At 40.9% G+C, this 17,293-nt stretch overlaps 2 protein-coding genes across 2 annotated transcripts; both read right to left on the reverse strand.

Moving 5' to 3' along the window:
* Positions 1-137: 137 nt before the first annotated feature.
* On the reverse strand, positions 138-7,815 carry gtf2a1l (general transcription factor IIA, 1-like). The gene is made up of 9 exons (XM_061689294.1): positions 5,810-7,815; positions 4,393-4,494; positions 4,202-4,325; positions 4,033-4,082; positions 3,610-3,703; positions 2,450-2,949; positions 1,820-2,059; positions 807-896; positions 138-724 (listed from the first exon to the last, which is right to left on the reverse strand). The coding sequence occupies exons 1-9, from the start codon at positions 5,891-5,893 to the stop codon at positions 617-619; spliced, it is 1,392 nt and encodes a 463-aa protein (XP_061545278.1). The 5' UTR covers positions 5,894-7,815; the 3' UTR covers positions 138-616.
* Positions 7,816-7,901: 86 nt separating this feature from the next.
* On the reverse strand, positions 7,902-16,347 carry LOC133409394 (stonin-1). Its single transcript, XM_061689291.1, has 4 exons — positions 16,209-16,347; positions 11,413-13,337; positions 9,848-10,050; positions 7,902-9,061 (listed from the first exon to the last, which is right to left on the reverse strand). The coding sequence occupies exons 2-4, from the start codon at positions 13,265-13,267 to the stop codon at positions 8,999-9,001; spliced, it is 2,121 nt and encodes a 706-aa protein (XP_061545275.1). The 5' UTR covers positions 13,268-13,337; positions 16,209-16,347; the 3' UTR covers positions 7,902-8,998.
* Positions 16,348-17,293: the final 946 nt, after the last annotated feature.

Consider the following 17,293-nt stretch of genomic DNA (forward strand, 5'->3'; position numbering starts at 1 on the left):
AAATATTAGTATTTGTAAGGCAAATGTTTTCATACTGAAGTGTTACTCACTGTCTATATGACTGTGCTGTAGTTAATTTAGTGTTCAGTGAGTGCAAAAGTCTCTACTAAATTCAAACAAAGAAATCATGGCGTATCTGGTTTTAACCATGATAACGGAAAGTCCCTATTTCAGGGTTTATTGAATGTTGCACACAGCATAGAAAATATATATGAGGAATAAACATTACAATCAAGCAAGGAACTCATATTGGCAAAACAACACAGGCGTACCCTTTAAATCAAAACCTTTTTTTTAAAAAAGAAAAAAACAACTACAGAACATAAATTAACGTGAAATTAAATTACATTCCCAACCAATCTAAAGTATGGTAATTTTCTGTGTCGATTCTTCTTTAATCACACTAATGAATATAAAATATAAATACAGTATATCTAATTAGGCAACGTGTGCTCTGTTGATATAATTTTCCCCTCCATCATAAGCAGCAGTCCCTGTGATTGGCTGGTGTCCAGTTCAGGGTCACCTCACACCCAAAGTCAGCTGGGATGGACTGCCCTGACCTGCTGCAACCCTACTGAGCATAAACGGTAAACAAAATGGATGGAGCAGTGAATTACCATTCTGCTTCCCCAACAGCTTTAGAGAACACATAATCCCTGCCACCATAACACATGACTCCATCTTTCAAATGGAACTTCCAGCGGTTCTTACTGCGGTGAATCTGCAACCCGGAGAAGAACACAAAACATTGCAATGTTAAGAATCAAAGCTCAGAATTTTGTTTTGCTGAAAAGGCCACCTACTTTGTCATATTGGCATACAATGACATTCTCTGAGTCAAAGAGATCTGGGATATCTTGTTCAAACACATCGTCACCTGAATTCAATGGATCCTGTTGAACAGAAAATGTGTTTCAATTTAACAGCTTCACAAACATTCTACCCATTTGCTTAGCTTTTAAATATGCTCATTGGCCATAAGACACACCCGCACAATCTAAACCATTGGTTCTCAACTGTTGTCACCCTAGGACGCACATTTTTCTATTGTCACCAAGTCTCAACCCACTTTTACAGAGATTGGGAACAAAGCGCATGCATTGTTCAAAAATACTATTTGAAAACATACCCTTTTTTAAACAAATACTTATGCTTACATGTTTAAAGTGCCTTTCAGAGCACCTTATTCAGAAACTGAAGATGAACATAACTGCACGTACAAAAAATTTATATCTTGACACTCATATTTCTTTTTAGGAAATATTTTTAGTAAATGAAGACTGCTGACCAAAAGCAGTTTTAACAGTACAAATTATGGTTTTTTTTTTTTTGTTTTTTTTTTTAAAACTGTGTCCGAAACCCGGCGGCTGACTGGTTAGCACATCTGCCTCACAGTTCTGAGAACCGGGATTCAAATCCGGGCTCGCCTGTGTCGAGTTTTTGCATGTTCTCCCCGTGCCTGCATGGGTCTTCGAGTACTCCGGTTTCCTCCCACATCCCAAAAACATGCATGGTAGGTTAATTGAAGACTCCAAATTGCCCTTCGGTGTGAATGCGAATGGTTGTTTGTTTGTTTATATGTGCCCTATGATGGGCTGGCGACCAGTTCAGGGTATGTCACCTAAAGATAGCTGGGATAAGCTCCAGCACGCCCCTGACCCTAGCGAGGATAAGCGGTACAGAAGATGGATGGATGCTGCGTGACACACTTTTAGGTCCCCACCCACCAGTTGAGAATCACTGCTAAACTACAGTGCACATTTGCAGACTACAGGGGGGAGAAATGTAGATTAAAAGGAGCCATACAGTACAGTACCTCATCTTCTACATGTTCAAGCTCATCAGCTCCTTCACTGTCACTACTGGAGGAGCCAGTGTTCCCATCACTGCTCCCGACTCCTTCCTGCAGAGCCTCGATGGCCTCTGCGTTGATCATACCCAGGAAGTCATTCTCCTCCAGTGGCACGACTTCTTCCTCTTCCATGTCCGAATTGTCCGCCGTACCATCCAGCTGTACGATGTCTGACAGTTCACTGTAGTTGAAGTCCAGGTCCAGCTTGTAGACAAAAGTTATGATTATCACAAGAAAATAAGATTTACCTAGAATAGAAACAGAACATTTCAACCACAACAAAAACGATGCTGAGTGATGAGGTCAGAAAGCTTAATTGCTAAGGGAAAATTCTTACAATTACTTTAAACCAATGTTTAACAAACATTTTCATCCTAACTAAAAATTGGGTTCCACCCTGGGAGCCAAATTTACATCATGTTTTTCAAAACATTGTCATATACCAGAGATTCCCAACCACTGTTCCAAAGAACATTAGCGTTGAGAAAAAGTATTTAAAAAAAACTGTGCCTGCTTAAAGATCAATAAAATGACAAAGCATTTTACTCTGGCATGCAACCTAAGCCCTGATTTGAACTGGTATATTGAAATTACCCCGAGAATTGCTTCAGGCTGGTCGCAACATTTGGTGTGAGCCAAGTTTCTCGCCCTTGCTGCTTTTTCTCGCTCCTCTTTAATGAATTCTTTGAGGATATCATCAATGTCGCTGCTCTTGAACTGAGTGGTCTTCGTCAAAGCCTCCTCGCTGCCGACCAACTGGCTGACGGCAGAACTTTTGACGCTAAGGTCCACAGGCTCTGGATTCGACTCGCTCGCTTGCCCAGCCAGTGCAGATTCCGGTTCTGGAGAAGATGCTACCTCAATCTGTGGGGGCGCTGTGATAGGGTCTTGCTGGGGAACGCTGCTCTCCTGACTGGGGGGTAAAGTAGCGTCTGGCAGTTGCGATGAGTTGACCAAAAGCGTCGGCACAGGCGGTGCCTCCTGAGGAAGTGTTTCACCAGGTTGGAATGAAGCCGGTGGAGGTTGGGATACTGTTTGCTGACCTGCTGGGGCCTGAGTAACTACAACAGGAACGTTGACCTTGTAAAGTTGACCTATGGGCAACAAAAGGAGAAATTGTTTTCAGAACAGTCAGACCAAACTGTTCAGTGGAACAGAACACAATCTGTTCCGGGTCACTGACTGACAATTTGTTTGGATTTCAAATTTTTCCCATAACACTGGAATGAATCAAATCTTTATGACTACTATATATTATAGTATTATATAGCACCATTTGGGGTTGTATGGCAATTATGAATTTTTCCTTTGTGCCGACACGTGTACCCCCTACCGGGGTGGGAAAACATTTAGATTTTTAAAACAGACGGGTTTAGTCAGTCGTACACACACATACACATATATAAAAAAAAATATATATATATATATATATATACACACACACACACACACGTATATATATTTATTTTATATATTTTATGAGATGACTGAATAAAAAAACAAATACATTTTAATGAACCCATGCAGAATCTCGATTATGTAAATGCTCGGTGAGCGCAGGCCTGCTATGTTCCCCGGGCCATATTTCTTCATCAACATTTTCATTACAAGCTCTAAAAGCTGAAGAGCCGAATTTTATGACGCCTCACGATCATGGCATAATGACAGTTTGACCTCAATATGTTTGTGCAACTTTCAACTTGGTGGTCAACTGTACATTCATCGGGTAGGATACGATAGGAGCCATCACATACCAGAGGCTGTTTGTAGAGTGACTCCAGCAGGTATCTGCACAGGGTAAGATAGGCCAGCAGGAAGTGAAAAGGTAGCAAGTGTCTCAGAGTTGTTCTGCAATTGAACATTTGTTACAGTTTGTTGTGAACAGACACAGGAAACAATTATACGCAGTGCTACACCATTATAAAGTGGATCCGCAACAATTATTGATTAAATGGAAATAAATGGTTGTACATAACCACAATGTATGCCATTGAAATTGTAGTAAATAGTCAAGTCGATGAAAACACAGTGTTGCTGGGAAAAAAAAAAAAAAAAACTTCAGTTGAAAAAAAAACAAACTGATTATCATTGTAGAGGTTGAATCTTTGATAAAGCTCTTGACTAATAAAAATAACATGCATGTAATGTACTGGTTTGCATAAAATCCACATACTTGCCTTGACAGGGAAACTGTGAATATTCTGACTTGCGGGGATCACTACTGAAGCTGTCAGTCATAAGAAAACAGGTAATAGAATACAATTCATGCCACTGTTTAAAAGTTTGACTTCATCATGTAAATTTTAATGACAACCAATAACCAAAGTCTTGAAGTCTTCATGCTACCTGTGAGTTCTGCATCATTGCGCCTGTAGTTAGCTGGAAGCTGGAGCACAAAGTCTGGAGAGTCAATTTTGTTCTTCCTGAAGTCGTCCATAGTTTTCGACTCCATCGTCTTTGTCTCCCAAAGCTGCATAACAGAAAATGTAGCATGCTCTTTCTTTTCTTACTTTTGCTCAACAGTGCATTAAACTCACATGTCGTAAATTGTCGAGGATGCAGTCTTCAAGGCCCTCATCCAGGAACAGCTCCCTCATACTCTCAATCACATCATCGATTATTGACAAATAGAGCTTGGCCTGCAATCAGTTACCAGAAAAATCTAATAAACAATCAAGATAGGCTTTATCAGTACTGTGTATTAAGAGATTGTGTAATTCATTTTGAAATTAATGCGTTTAATTATCAAAACTAACACAGCTCATGTGGACAGACTCATATCAGCCTGAAGCAATGGTGGGCAAAGTGTGGCCCACGGGCGACATAGAGCCCATTCTGTTCTTTAATCAGGCCACAGAGCATTTACAGTACATTATCAAGAGCCTTGAAATATTTGTTGCAATAATTTTTTGTTTTCCTAAAATGAATTTAACAATTTAGTCATTTACTTTTATTTTGTCTCAAATAATTCATTGTAAGTACAAAAATAAACAATTGTAAATATATATGTAACTTTTATTAAATTTTTAACTCAGATTATAATTCAATAAAATGAAAAATAAAAACTAACTTTCATGAAAAGTTTACACACAAGCGCACGCGTTTTGTTTTTTAAATATATGTACTGTGAACTTAATCTAAAAGTGACCGAGCGAAAACACATTTCCCCCCCCAATGTAATTAAGATAAACTATGAACATGATATATTCTTGTAGGCCATACATTATAGGCAATGTATAATAGATATTGTTAAGTCATATTTTTGCAGGAGGGCAAACAAATTAAACTGCAAAATAAATCATGTAATGGCCGCAAAGCACCATATGCTGAATTTGCACGACAATTGAGTTTTTACAAATGCTCTTTTTCATAGTCAAAATTTGCCATGAGGAAGCAGCTCTTACCACCATAGGGCCCATGTTGATCAGCATGATTGAAGGCATATAAATAGCAGCCACAGTGCACTTCCATCAGAACTAATGTGTTCCACAGTCACCCACAGGTGATAGCAATCAGCCTCCTAAGAGAAGCTGTGATTGGACTTGTGTCCCTCATGAAGATCCTCTCCGATTGTATTTCTTTGTCTTGTTATTGCTTGAAATATCACCTTAGAAGTTAGGTAGAATGAATAATTTTTTTGAACCCATTAAAAAAAAAAAAAAAAAATCACCAATTCATTTATCTGATCTCGCAGATCCCAGTGATTGGTAGCTGCTAGCAGCTGTGACAGGCGGTGAAGATTGTGGCTTGTGCCGAAAGGACCCTTGGTTTGATCCCGACAACCATCTGAGGGATAGTTGTAATGGTGAGTGCCTGCTGTGCTCACTGAGGTCAAATGCCACTTCAGAGGATTAAGAGTTTCATTATGGCCTATATGGGTTATCTTATCTCAGGCCCTCCAGTGTTAATTGTAGACTTGTGAGTGTAAATGGTTGTTTGTCTATATATAGTCACTGCAATTGGCTGTCGACCAGTCCATGGTGTATCCCGCCTCTCACCAAAGTCAGCTGGGATAGGCTCCAGCACAGCTGAAACCATAAGGACAAATGCAGTGGATAAATGGTTGGCGAAAGCAGCTATAAGGCAGCACGGTATACTGCCGGCAAGCGTGTCTGCCTCACGGGGGCAGGGCTTTTGTCAGAGGAGCACAGTTTTAAACATGCACACGCACGCACTAAATTGATTTATTCATGATAATGTTTAATTGTGCTGTCTTCAGTACAGTCTTTCGGGCTAGACATCTATGCATCACATATTCCCATTTTTAAAGGCAACAAAGAGCAGTGGAGAGGAATCAACATTTCAGCAACACAGTAGGCCGACTGTATATACAACTTTAACTATAAAAGGCTACAGCTTTGGGCTTGCTTGCTTTTATGTTGTGGTTAACGAATGTTAGTTAGAAGCATGCAATCAACTCAAGCTGACATGAACGCCTGCTCTGACATTTTTATTCAGGAGCTCTCGTCATGTACCAACATGTTTTACATGTGGTAATCACGTGTCAGTCCTAATGTTAGACATTGTTTCCCCATAATAGTTGTGTCTGTGTTTTACTCACCTGTTGGTTTTTGTTTTTGTTGTCTTGCTGTAACTAGGGGTGTCCCGATCGAATCTTTGAGATCAGAAATCGGTCCGATGTCAGCAACAAGTATCGGCTCGGATCAGACTGGATCTAAAATCTCAGCTTTTACCACTTATACAGCGCCCGAACAGCATGCAAATTCCATGTGATCACAAACACAGGTTGCTCAGGTGCTAAATAGTAGCAAGGAGTAATGTACTGTACTTGCAAATGCATTATATAATTGTGTCAAAGATAGCTTCATTGTGGCGTGTCCAAACCCACAAAATCATTAAGACTTATTCAGCTTGGTACCGCAGACTTGGCTCATGTACCGTTCCCCCTTTTTCGTGTTTCACCTTTCGTTTTGTTTCAATGGCAACTTTGTGAGTTCCACACTGAGGGACAAATAAAGGAATAACTTATCTCAAGGCTTCGCCAGTAGGTCATTGAAGGCGCCGTGGTGCCGCCTGTCACAAACTCCAAACAAGCCAGCTGAAGATTAGCATTTCAGGGAACACTTTGACCTTAAGATATTATTATCATGCGTGGAGTGTGTGCACGACGCATCATTGCCAGAGCACAAGATATACAGAATGCGGAGGGTTTAGTTTTGCCAAAGTCCGAAGAGCAGAAGGCACAATTTTGTAAACACTTAATAATGGCAGCGGCATGTTGAGCGACTGGTTAGCACATCTGACTCACAGTTCTGAGGACTCGGGTTCAAATCTGGTCTCGCCTGTACGGAGTTGGTATGTTCTCCCCCGTTCCTGCATGGGTCTTCTTCGAGTACTCCAGTTTCCTCCCACATCTCAAAAACATGCATGGTAGGTTAATTGATGACTCTAAATTGCCCCTAGGTGTGAGTGCGAATGGTTCTTTGTGCCCTATGATGGGCACAATCATCATCAGGGTATCTCACCTAAAGATAGCTGGGATATGCTCCAGCACACCCGACCCTAGTGAGGATACGCGGTAAGGAAAATGGATGGATGGATGCCTGCAATCCACCCAAAAAGGCTCCGTGACACACTTTTAGGTCCCCACCCACCAGTTGAGAATCACTGCTAAACTATAGTGTACATTAGCATACTACAGGGGGGAGAAATTTATATTAAAAAGGACCCCACACAGTACAGTACCGCATCTTCTACGTGCAAACTCTTGCATGTTCTCCCCGTCCCTGCGTGGGTCTTTCTCCGGGTACTACGGTTTCCTCCCACATCCGAAAAACATGCATGGTAGGTTAATTGAAGCTCCATAGGTGTGAATGGATGTTTGTTTATGTGCCCTGCGATTGACTGGCGTCCAGTTCAGGGTGTACCCCGCCTCTCCCCCGATGATAGTTGGGATGGGCTCCAACACGCCCCCGGCCTGAGTGAGGATAAGCGGTACGGAAAATGGATGGATGAATGAATAATGGGAAATTTGTGTGCATTTGCACAAATACTGTACAGTATAAACAAAAGAAGCATTATGGTATTTATGAGTTTCACAAGTCATACATATTTATTTCTCATTTTGCTTTGGTAGGACAGGATTTCAGAACCACATACAGTATATCAGTCTTAATTGAAGGCCTTTGAATTCACTGTGACCAGGCTGAACTGTCACATAATAAGCACAACATTCGATTCAATGTAAACACATTCCTCCAAAATTGACCCTTGATAAAGACTTAAAGCCCAACTAAAGGTAAGCAGCAAATCAGATGAGATGCATAAAAAAATAACTAAGTCAAATAGTTATGTACAATTTAAGATCATGAGTGAAATTCTTGGGGTTTTGCAGGAGCAGCAGTTTATACAGAAAAATATACTGTGATGCATAATTTAAAACATTATTTGCCAATTGCCTTGTTAAACTTTCACTCATTTGGCAGCTTGTAAGCCCAATGCACAAAATGTCCAACAGCTTGTTGGTTGTCATTATTACTAAAATGCAGTTCAGTTCAATCAAATTAGCCCAAATTACAGACAAAATGAAGCAGTTGGTTGTGTTATTGTGTTTACATCACTCTTCCACATGGGGTTCAGATTTTGATTCTTTTGGATGATGTTAAGCATTTGCCATATTCTAGTGCAGTTAATTGACTTGTCAGTTGAACAACGTGGAATGAATGAGATGCTTAGAGCAGGAGTCAAATCTTTAAATACGATTATTAACATGAACCATAATTCACTCGTGTAACATAGGGCGTAATTGCAGACCTGATGTAAATCTACTTATCCCAAACAGCGAAAACCGCTCATTAATAATAATCTCAGTCCAGCCATTTATTTAGACTGAAAATGAATCTGGGGGGCAGTCCAGATGACACAAATGCAAGCATACATACAGTTTTCATACATTTGTTATTTTACTTTTAACAATTACATGTAAAGTGCAAGTGTTATGATGTTTATGCATACAGTCTTAGATAAAGGACTAAACCTTCAATAGCAATTATACCAAGCAATGTCAAATTTGAAATATTACGCAGTCCCTTGTCAACCATGTAAGCTATTTTAAATTGTATTATTATTATTTTTTTTACTTTTTTTTTTTTTTTTTTTTTTTTAAAGGAGTTTCTTTGTTCATCAATGTGTCATACAGCCGGACTCCTTCGACTCTGTTTCAATCAATTTCTTCTCCACTTCCACCTGGACAAAAAAGAACAATTAGTTGCGATTGGAATTGAACCATCGAGGACGAGCAATTAATTTTGCAAAAGGGCCATGTAACAAACTGGAACGGTTGCAGAGGGCCGCGTCATGCTAAGCTCAATTGTGGACAATATAAATTTGATGACTTTATGGAAAGCAGTAATTGTATTGTTTTAATATGCTGATACAAAAAATAAGTGTTCAATAAGTAAGCAGCCATATTAAAATTAAATATTCACATATTAACACTATAGGCACCATTTAATCTATATAATAATTTGTGCAACAACCTTTCTGTATTTTCAAAGTCTGCTGACAGTATGCACACCCACTGCTAAGTCATATTAGCCATTGCTAGTTGAGACTCACAAATTATTAATAGGGCAAATCCCCCCCTTCCCTCCATCAAGCTGAAAATGAGAACGTGGCTAACAGGAGGACCACTGTTGAAAAAATAGTTGGTAGACGAGTCGGAAAAGTCTTTAAATATAGTCTGTGGACAGGCTGGATGTGAGCTGCACTTTGCCCAGGTCTGATCTAGACTACATTATATAGACTTAAATATTTACACACCTAGCAATTACACCCAGAGCAAATAAAAGTGAAAAATGCAAGTTTTTTTTCAGCATACATTCAGGGGCAGGCAAAGCTTACAGTCACAAATTGGAAGCAAAATAGAGGTTCTGCAAGAACAAAAGTGTGTGTGTGTGTGTGTGTGTGTGGTCCAAACCCTGGTTTATTAATTGAGATGTGTGTCTGAAGACTGCTATTGAAACATCTTACCTGACAATGATAGCGTGTCCAGCTGGTCACGTGTTTCTGCGGCTGGATGTCATTGACCGTGCCCAGTGACTTGACTGTAGTCTGTGACACGACGGCGCCCATAATCTCACATTCCATTGTGATAAAAGGATACCAGTCGCTTGGGATTTCCTGATCAGATCCCAGCTCTAGTTTGCAGGTGAATGAATGAGGATGGTCGACTGCTGCAAAGGAACAAACACACGTTCAAGCTTTCATGCACTCACTTGCAAACTTCAAACTTGCACTCCACAAGAAGCAAAGATTAGGACACACCGTACAGAAGGAATAAAACCTTTTAATTTTCATTTCATTCTATTTCTATTTGTTTTTTCCCAACAATCGCATCTTATCCTGTTCAGGGTTGCTGGGTGCTAGAGCCTATCCCAGCGCTATATTTGGGCTCCCCAACCTTTTTCAACCTGAGAGCTCCTTCTTGGGCAATGATGGGGTACTGAAAGGCTACCAGTTTAATAGACAGTTCTGAAATAACAACTCTGCTTAAATTACCTTTAACTATGTGTTATTAATATTGTCAATTAATGATATTTGTCAATGGGAATACACTATGTTCTCACAATAATTAATAATGATTTAACAAGACAGGAAACATAAGTCTCAATATACAACACTTTTTCTATAAATCACTACAACTACTGGATCACTTCTAAAACATTCCTAAGAATTCACAATGTCCCTTCATTTGTGAGCTATGTTTAGCATTGACTGGGGGTTACTCAAGTGATCCTTCGGGGCTACCTATTGTTATGATAAAATGACCAACAAAAAACATTTAAAAGATGGGTGAAGCACTTCCTTAATGAGTATGCGCTGTGATTTTTAAACACACACAAAAAGTTTAAATGAGGGTTATTGAAACAGTTGATTGACATGCTTCAAACCTGCTGATTAATGTAGTGGCTGGTTTCAGGTCAGGGGTCCCACATTTCGTTTGAGGGCATTTGAAAAAAACCCCAAACTGTTTGACTTTCCAAAATCTCTTGGTATGATGAAGCATTCAGAGTTTCTATCACTGGAGCTCAGGGGCTAATATTTTGGACTTTTTCAACTTTGCGGGAACAGTTTGAAGATGACCTCTTCCTGTTCCAACATGACTGCACATCACTGCACTAATCAAGGTTCATAAAAACATGGATGAGAGCGTTTGATGTGGATGAACCAGACTGGCCTGCACAATCCTGACCTCAACCTTATGGAACACTTTTGGTTGCATTAGAGTGGAGACTGAGAGCCATGCCTTCTCGCCCAACATCAGTGTGTGACCTCACAAATTTGCTTCTAGAAAAATGGTCATGAATTCCCATAAACACTCCTAAACTTTGTGGAAAACCTTTCCAGAAAAGTTTAAGATGTTATAACTGCAGAGGGTCGACCGATGTCATTATTAAACCCTATAGATTAAGAATGGGATGTCACTAAAATTCATACCAGCGTTGAGGTAGCTGAGCGAATACTTTTGGTAATATAGTGTATATTACTTGGTGGAAGCACTGCTCAGTCAAGACTACGTAGGGTATGCGTGTTACCTGTGTTCTTTGCTGGGAGTCTGTCAATCTTCCACACAACAGCAGAATAGACGTTCTCATATTTGATGCTGCCGACTGACACCTGCATGACAGGCTGTGACTGTGCAGTGCTGAAGGAACCCAAGCAGGCATTTCTGTTCATACGGGCCTTTAGTGACCTCTGGCGCAGCAAGGCCGCTGTTTGTGTTACTTTAACCCATTCACCCGGTACCGGCACTCGCACTTCTACATTCTCACACAGCGGATACATGTCTGACAGCCCCATAGTGGAGAGGAATGTTCCTGACATATTAAGAAAGGCCTGTAGCTCCACATAGGCACCTTGAACTGAGACCACAGCTTTTATAGAGAAAGGTATTTCTGTGCAACCCAAAAACATCGTCTTGTACCGCATCAACTCCACCCTACATGCATCAGGGGGGCAGAACTTTATCAGTCTGGAGGTCCGAAATTCTGTTTCATTCACGCACTTGTGAAAGTGGCAGTCTGTGATCTCCAGCCAGAGCTCACTGCCATCTTCAGATCCATAGCTCGCATTTGAACGCAACAGGCCGAGGTCATTTAGGGCGAGAAAGCAATCGCCGACTCCATTCAGGAAAGCAAGACAGTGAATCTGCGTGAAGGCAGTCCGCTCCATGACTCCTCCAAACTTATCTTGTTGGACCCAGATGTGGTCAGTGATCTGCAGCGACAGCTCCTGCTCCTCATAATTCCGCCTGGGCTGGTGGAGCATGGACAGCTTAAAGATCTCCTCCTCCATGGAGACGACTAGGTCTTCCATGTCTTTGTGTACAGTTGAGCCAAACTTGAGCAGTTGTTCAACTTCTGCTTCATGAGTCACCTCCAGCTTGGGGTGGTAGCGTTTCTTTTCAATGTAAGTGAAATGTTCAACTTTGACTGTGAGGACTTTGCGGGGCTCACTGTAACTTTCTATCTTGAGGTCAGAGAGCCGACACTGAGGCAATAGTTGGAACTCCTTGAAGGGCTTCTCAAGCCCTTTCTCATAGTACATCTGCAGCACACCCCCCGGTAACAAGCGGAGGTAGATCGGTCCCCATTGTCTTGAGGACATGCGGTTCTTTTTTTCAGGAATCCTGAGCATCACAGGCCAACCATCTCCCCTGTGGCTACGAAATAACCCCCGGGGGACAAACTGAGAGGGACCCTCAGTTATCACCTCACATTTTGAACTGAGGCGCCTCTCCTTTCTCTCGTGTCTTTCTGTCTCTCCACTGTTGTCCGATTCTGCTCGGAGGCCATCAATTTTGTTGCAAACGAAAGACAAAGCGTTCTGGAGGTGATCACGTGGAGGCTCACTGCCATCTTTGGCCCGTATAAAGAAACGTGGTAGACTGTTGTCAGATTCAGAGTCTGAAGAGGAGCTGTCCACATCAATGCTGTGTCCAGAGTTGTCCCAGAAAGGGTTAATGTGTCCAGACTTCCCCTGGAAATTAGGGAAGGAGTTTGGTCCATCTGAGTTTAGATTCAGGGCTTCTGGTGCAGAAGAGGGAACAGAAGAGAGAGATGTGCTGCTAAAGCTCTGGAAGAGGTTGCTCGTCTCCCTTGAGTTGGAGCGAGACGTGACGCTTGCAACGCCACTCATGGGGGTGCAAAGGGGCGTGTTACAGGGAACACAGGAACCTCCACTGAAACTTGACTGGCTTTGAGGAGATTCCAGAGAGCTGTTGAAGCTCCAGGAAGTATCTCTGATAGGTGGAACAACTAATTTGAGACCATTGGGACGTGGTAATGCCGCTTTGATACACCCTGGTGACTGTAGGGGCTTCTGTGGAGAGGAGAGCGGTGTGTTATCGTCTTCAAATGTAACCCAGTTTGAGTGATTGGTCGAACACATGGCTGATAGCACTTCAAAACAACTGGTCCTGCTTTGCTTTGACAACTGTCCTACACTGAGGAATTCTTATCTGCAAGAAAACAAATAGGAAAGAATTAGAAAATCACATAAAGATTAAAAGGAAAACGAAATATATTAAACAGATTTTCAAGCGAGGACAAGTATAGTACATGTATTTGAATGAAATACGGGATACAAATGCAAACATATATGCACATGTGGCAGGGTCAAATGACATCAAGTCTGGGATTTTTTCAGTACCATACTGTGACATTTGGCAGTGAGGTGACAAGTGATGCTTGTCCGCTATAAGATTGCCTTGGTGCACTGTAACCTTACTGTTGAAATAAAATAAGTCAGCGTGATAGCTTTGTGTTAGGATGATACCACTGTTGTCCTTTACCTTGAATGTAGAGTGTGCTAATTGACAACTATGTAAAATCAAGAGACAATTTGCCACCAGCTGAGAAAACTACATAAGAATGAACAACATGGACAATAAACATGAGTATGCATCTTAATATATTGTTGGGATACTCCGACCTACATATGGATTTGACACTTAAACTGCAAATCATAGCACAGCTTATGTCAGCGACACATCTGGATGAATTTTTATGTTGGCATGTTGCCTCACTCATGTTAATGCTAAGCTACAACAAGTCTAAAATGTACTGCAAATTTTAATGTGCATGAAAGGGTTTTCATTTCAATCTCTGCCAGGTTCAACATGGAAAAAAAAAACAGGAGAGGAACCAGGGTACATGGTACAAAAGCTTTGGATGCAGTAGAAGGAAGAAGCTGCATAAGAGTTAGAACCCTAACATAGTCATTTGATATGATTTACAATTAATATAAGGTTTCATCCATCCATACATCCATTTTCTACAGTATACCGCTTATCCTGTTCAGAGATCTGGAGAGCTGAAGCCTAATCCAGCTGACTTCAAACAAAATGAATTTTAAATACCATAAATAAAAAATATATAAAGTTACAGCAATATTTCTAAAATAGCTGATTAGTACAGAGGATTTGTACAAACTATCAATCACAATCTATTTAAGTGACCTCAGAAGAGACAGAATACATTCCCCATGTCTGCTGCAACTGAACTAATCAATTCCATTTTAAGGAGACGTCCAGTGTGCAAATGAATTGAGCTACAAACAAACCAGAAAGTCAACCTTGGTATGTTGTCGAAAGCTAAACCCAAGCTTTTCCATGAGTTCATCCCCTCCTCTACATCTCATGATGTTTTTCTAGGCTGAACTTCTGCTCACTAAGCAGCACAGAAATGAAAAGCATCTAAATCTGTAGTGGACAAAAGAATAAATTCCATACATTCCTTTGGGACAAACAGCCAAGCACACAGGAAATAGCAACATCTCTTATTTGTCTGTACATACAGAAAATATTGCCTAAATACAAGTTGATCAATTTGGGGGAAAACACCCACAATGTGATGAACACATTATAAATACAGCTACGTATAAAATGCATGTCAGCCAAACAAACTTAAACACATAACACACTGGAGCGAGTCAAACAATAATTGTAAGATGGCACCCATCTGTTTTTTAAATGAGGCCACCCCATTTTTGACATCACAGTCATCAAAGCTGCATTACAAAAACTACGAGTAGGAGCATCATGTGCTGATGGGTGAGCAATTACATCAAGCTCAATCATGTGGCGAGTTAAACCAAACCCTTCAAAATACGTTGAGTTCAAGTAAATGGAACAGTAATTCCATGCAGGGGGTTATGACAGAAGTTAGAATAACTCATTAGACTCGCATTTGATGAACGTTGATGTGACCACAGTGAGTGTTATCAAGTGCAGAGCAGAGAATGCGATGACCCATTTCCAGAGGCAAAGTGTCAACTCATCAGTCAGCGAGCAGAAGAGAAACTGCTATTCAGCAGACACTGGAAACACAACATGCAACAAGCATCACTAGTTAGCTGTTAACTTTCATTCCAAGGACCACAGCTCTTTCCCCCCCTATTAAAACAAACAGTGGTAAAATAAAACACAATAATTAATAAATGGTAGTGATTTAGAGCAATCCCTTTTTGCTTTAAACGTCACACTTTAAACACAAACAGTTCAGAATATTTTGGGTTTTTTGCACCTATTTTTTTAAAGCCAAATGCTCACAATTCACAATCTAAAGGTACACCTGCACAATCTACTGGGATCCAATACAAGCTCTGTATAAATTCTGTCTTCATGAAGATATACACTATACAGGTTTTAGTACATTTGACATTATGCATATGAGGTTGTTGTTATTGTACATAACAGTAGATGTTACGACGATGATTTATGTAAATAGAAGTGTTCTGAATCAAACCTGTTTCCAACCTAGTACATCGCTTACATTTGCCACGCAATGCTAAAGAATGAAGAACGAGCCCAGTTATTAGATTGTGCAGGTGTACCAATTGTTGTGACCCCAGTGTGTTTGCTTACGTTGTAAAGTTTGGTAAATTTTTGGCCGAAAGTTGGCGATGTTGTGATCTTCAGAGTGGCTAGAGGTACGGTGAAGATCAGGACATAAATGAAAATACAGGACAATCACCACAGTTCCGCTCCTCGGTAACTGCAGCCACTGACACCCACCACACCGTCGCCCGGGCTCCGTGTCGCGGACACGCAGGCCCGTTTCCGGGCTCGCGGCTTCACGCCATTGTTTTTCACTTTGTGAACTTTACAGTGAGTTTAGCCAAACTGTTTACAGACGTTTTAACAACAAACGCCACTGGACTCAATCCCTGCTTTGCTGCGACTGACAACAATCATTGGGGGGGGGGGGACAAAAAACGTTCGTCCAACTTGGACCAAAGTCGGACTTTCGGCGCGTTGGAACGTCACGCGAACTAATCCCAACTCCGCACAAAACATACACGAATAGTGCCAAAGGCAAGACAAACTTACACATTCACAAAGGTAGTTCACTCTTCGAGGTCATCACTGAAGTTTGATGGACGCTGACGTCGGCCGGTCGGTTCTCTTCAAAATGGCAGAGAGAGAATCCCGGCCTGGAGTGTTCACGCTCCCCAGCACTGTCCTGCGACAGGACACTGCAGGAAGCAACAGAACCGCGCTGCGTTCAGGAATGTGGGAAACCACACGCTTCAACTGCTCTTCGATTTCTATTCGCCAGGGGTGTCCAAACTTTGTTATTTGAGGGGCACGTTCAGAAAAATCGAACGATGGAAGGACCACTATTAAATTATTCGACTTTAATTTATGTATTAAACACAGTAAAACCAATCCATCAAGCAAAATGTTGTTTTGATACATATTAATTTGTAGTAAGAATAACTGCAAGGTCATAGTTTTCTTTTAGAGGTGATAAAGCAATAAGTTAAGGATTTTTCAGGATTTTGGGGTGGCCCGCAGCCCTAAGCCAAATACCATCTCCACAATGAGTACCAAAATGAGAGGAATTTATAATAAACTGACAAATTATAAAGCAGTGACTTATGGATCATTAACGTGATATACAAATTGAAACTTGATACGAAGCTGAAAGTGGAGGAAACCATTTTTGCTTCTGAAACGGAATTAACTTTATTCACAGTTATGGATGTATTATATTACTATTTTAGTCTTTGACTATCTAGAAAAGCTAGAGTTAAGTTAGATAAAACCAATTTATCAATAATATTAATAGTTGTGCATGTGACAGTGAAGAGTTGTCTGTCTCTATGTGTCCTGTAACCAGTCCAGGGTGTCGTCTGCCTTTTGGCTGAAGTCAGCTGGGAAAGGCTCCGGCTCCCTGCAACCCTGAACAGGATAAGTGGTATAGACAATGGATGGATGACAACAACTACAGAGGTGGGACAATTAAGCCTCCTGATACACCAATTATTCATCAAGGATAAGGCGAGAATGCTTAGCTCCATTCCCTTTTGGAAATGGTTGCATGGTGGGGTTAGCTTGCTGTGCCCTTTCAACCAGAAAGAACATGAAAGGCAATCAAACCCCTTCGATATCATCAGACAGATCCATCCCTC

This window comes from Phycodurus eques, chromosome 11 (genome assembly GCF_024500275.1).
Source record: "Phycodurus eques isolate BA_2022a chromosome 11, UOR_Pequ_1.1, whole genome shotgun sequence".
Taxonomy (NCBI): domain Eukaryota; kingdom Metazoa; phylum Chordata; class Actinopteri; order Syngnathiformes; family Syngnathidae; genus Phycodurus; species Phycodurus eques.

What these genes read in the sequence shown, in the direction of transcription:
- LOC133409394 (XM_061689291.1), bottom strand. Translation starts at nt 13,267, where the DNA reads ATGTGTTCGACCAATCACTCAAACTGGGTTACATTTGAAGACGATAAC. An exon ending in ACTCCCAGCAAAGAACACAG is followed by an intron (nt 10,051 to 11,412) that starts GTAACACGCATA and finishes GTTCCTTTGCAG; the next exon opens with CAGTCGACCATCCTCATTCA. An exon ending in GGACACGCTATCATTGTCAG is followed by an intron (nt 9,062 to 9,847) that starts GTAAGATGTTTC and finishes TTTTTTGTCCAG; the next exon opens with GTGGAAGTGGAGAAGAAATT.
- gtf2a1l (XM_061689294.1), bottom strand. Translation starts at nt 5,893, where the DNA reads ATGGTTTCAGCTGTGCTGGAGCCTATCCCAGCTGACTTTGGTGAGAGG. An exon ending in TTCACAGTTTCCCTGTCAAG is followed by an intron (nt 3,704 to 4,032) that starts GCAAGTATGTGG and finishes GTTCAATTGCAG; the next exon opens with AACAACTCTGAGACACTTGC. An exon ending in TTGAACATGTAGAAGATGAG is followed by an intron (nt 897 to 1,819) that starts GTACTGTACTGT and finishes TCTGTTCAACAG; the next exon opens with GATCCATTGAATTCAGGTGA.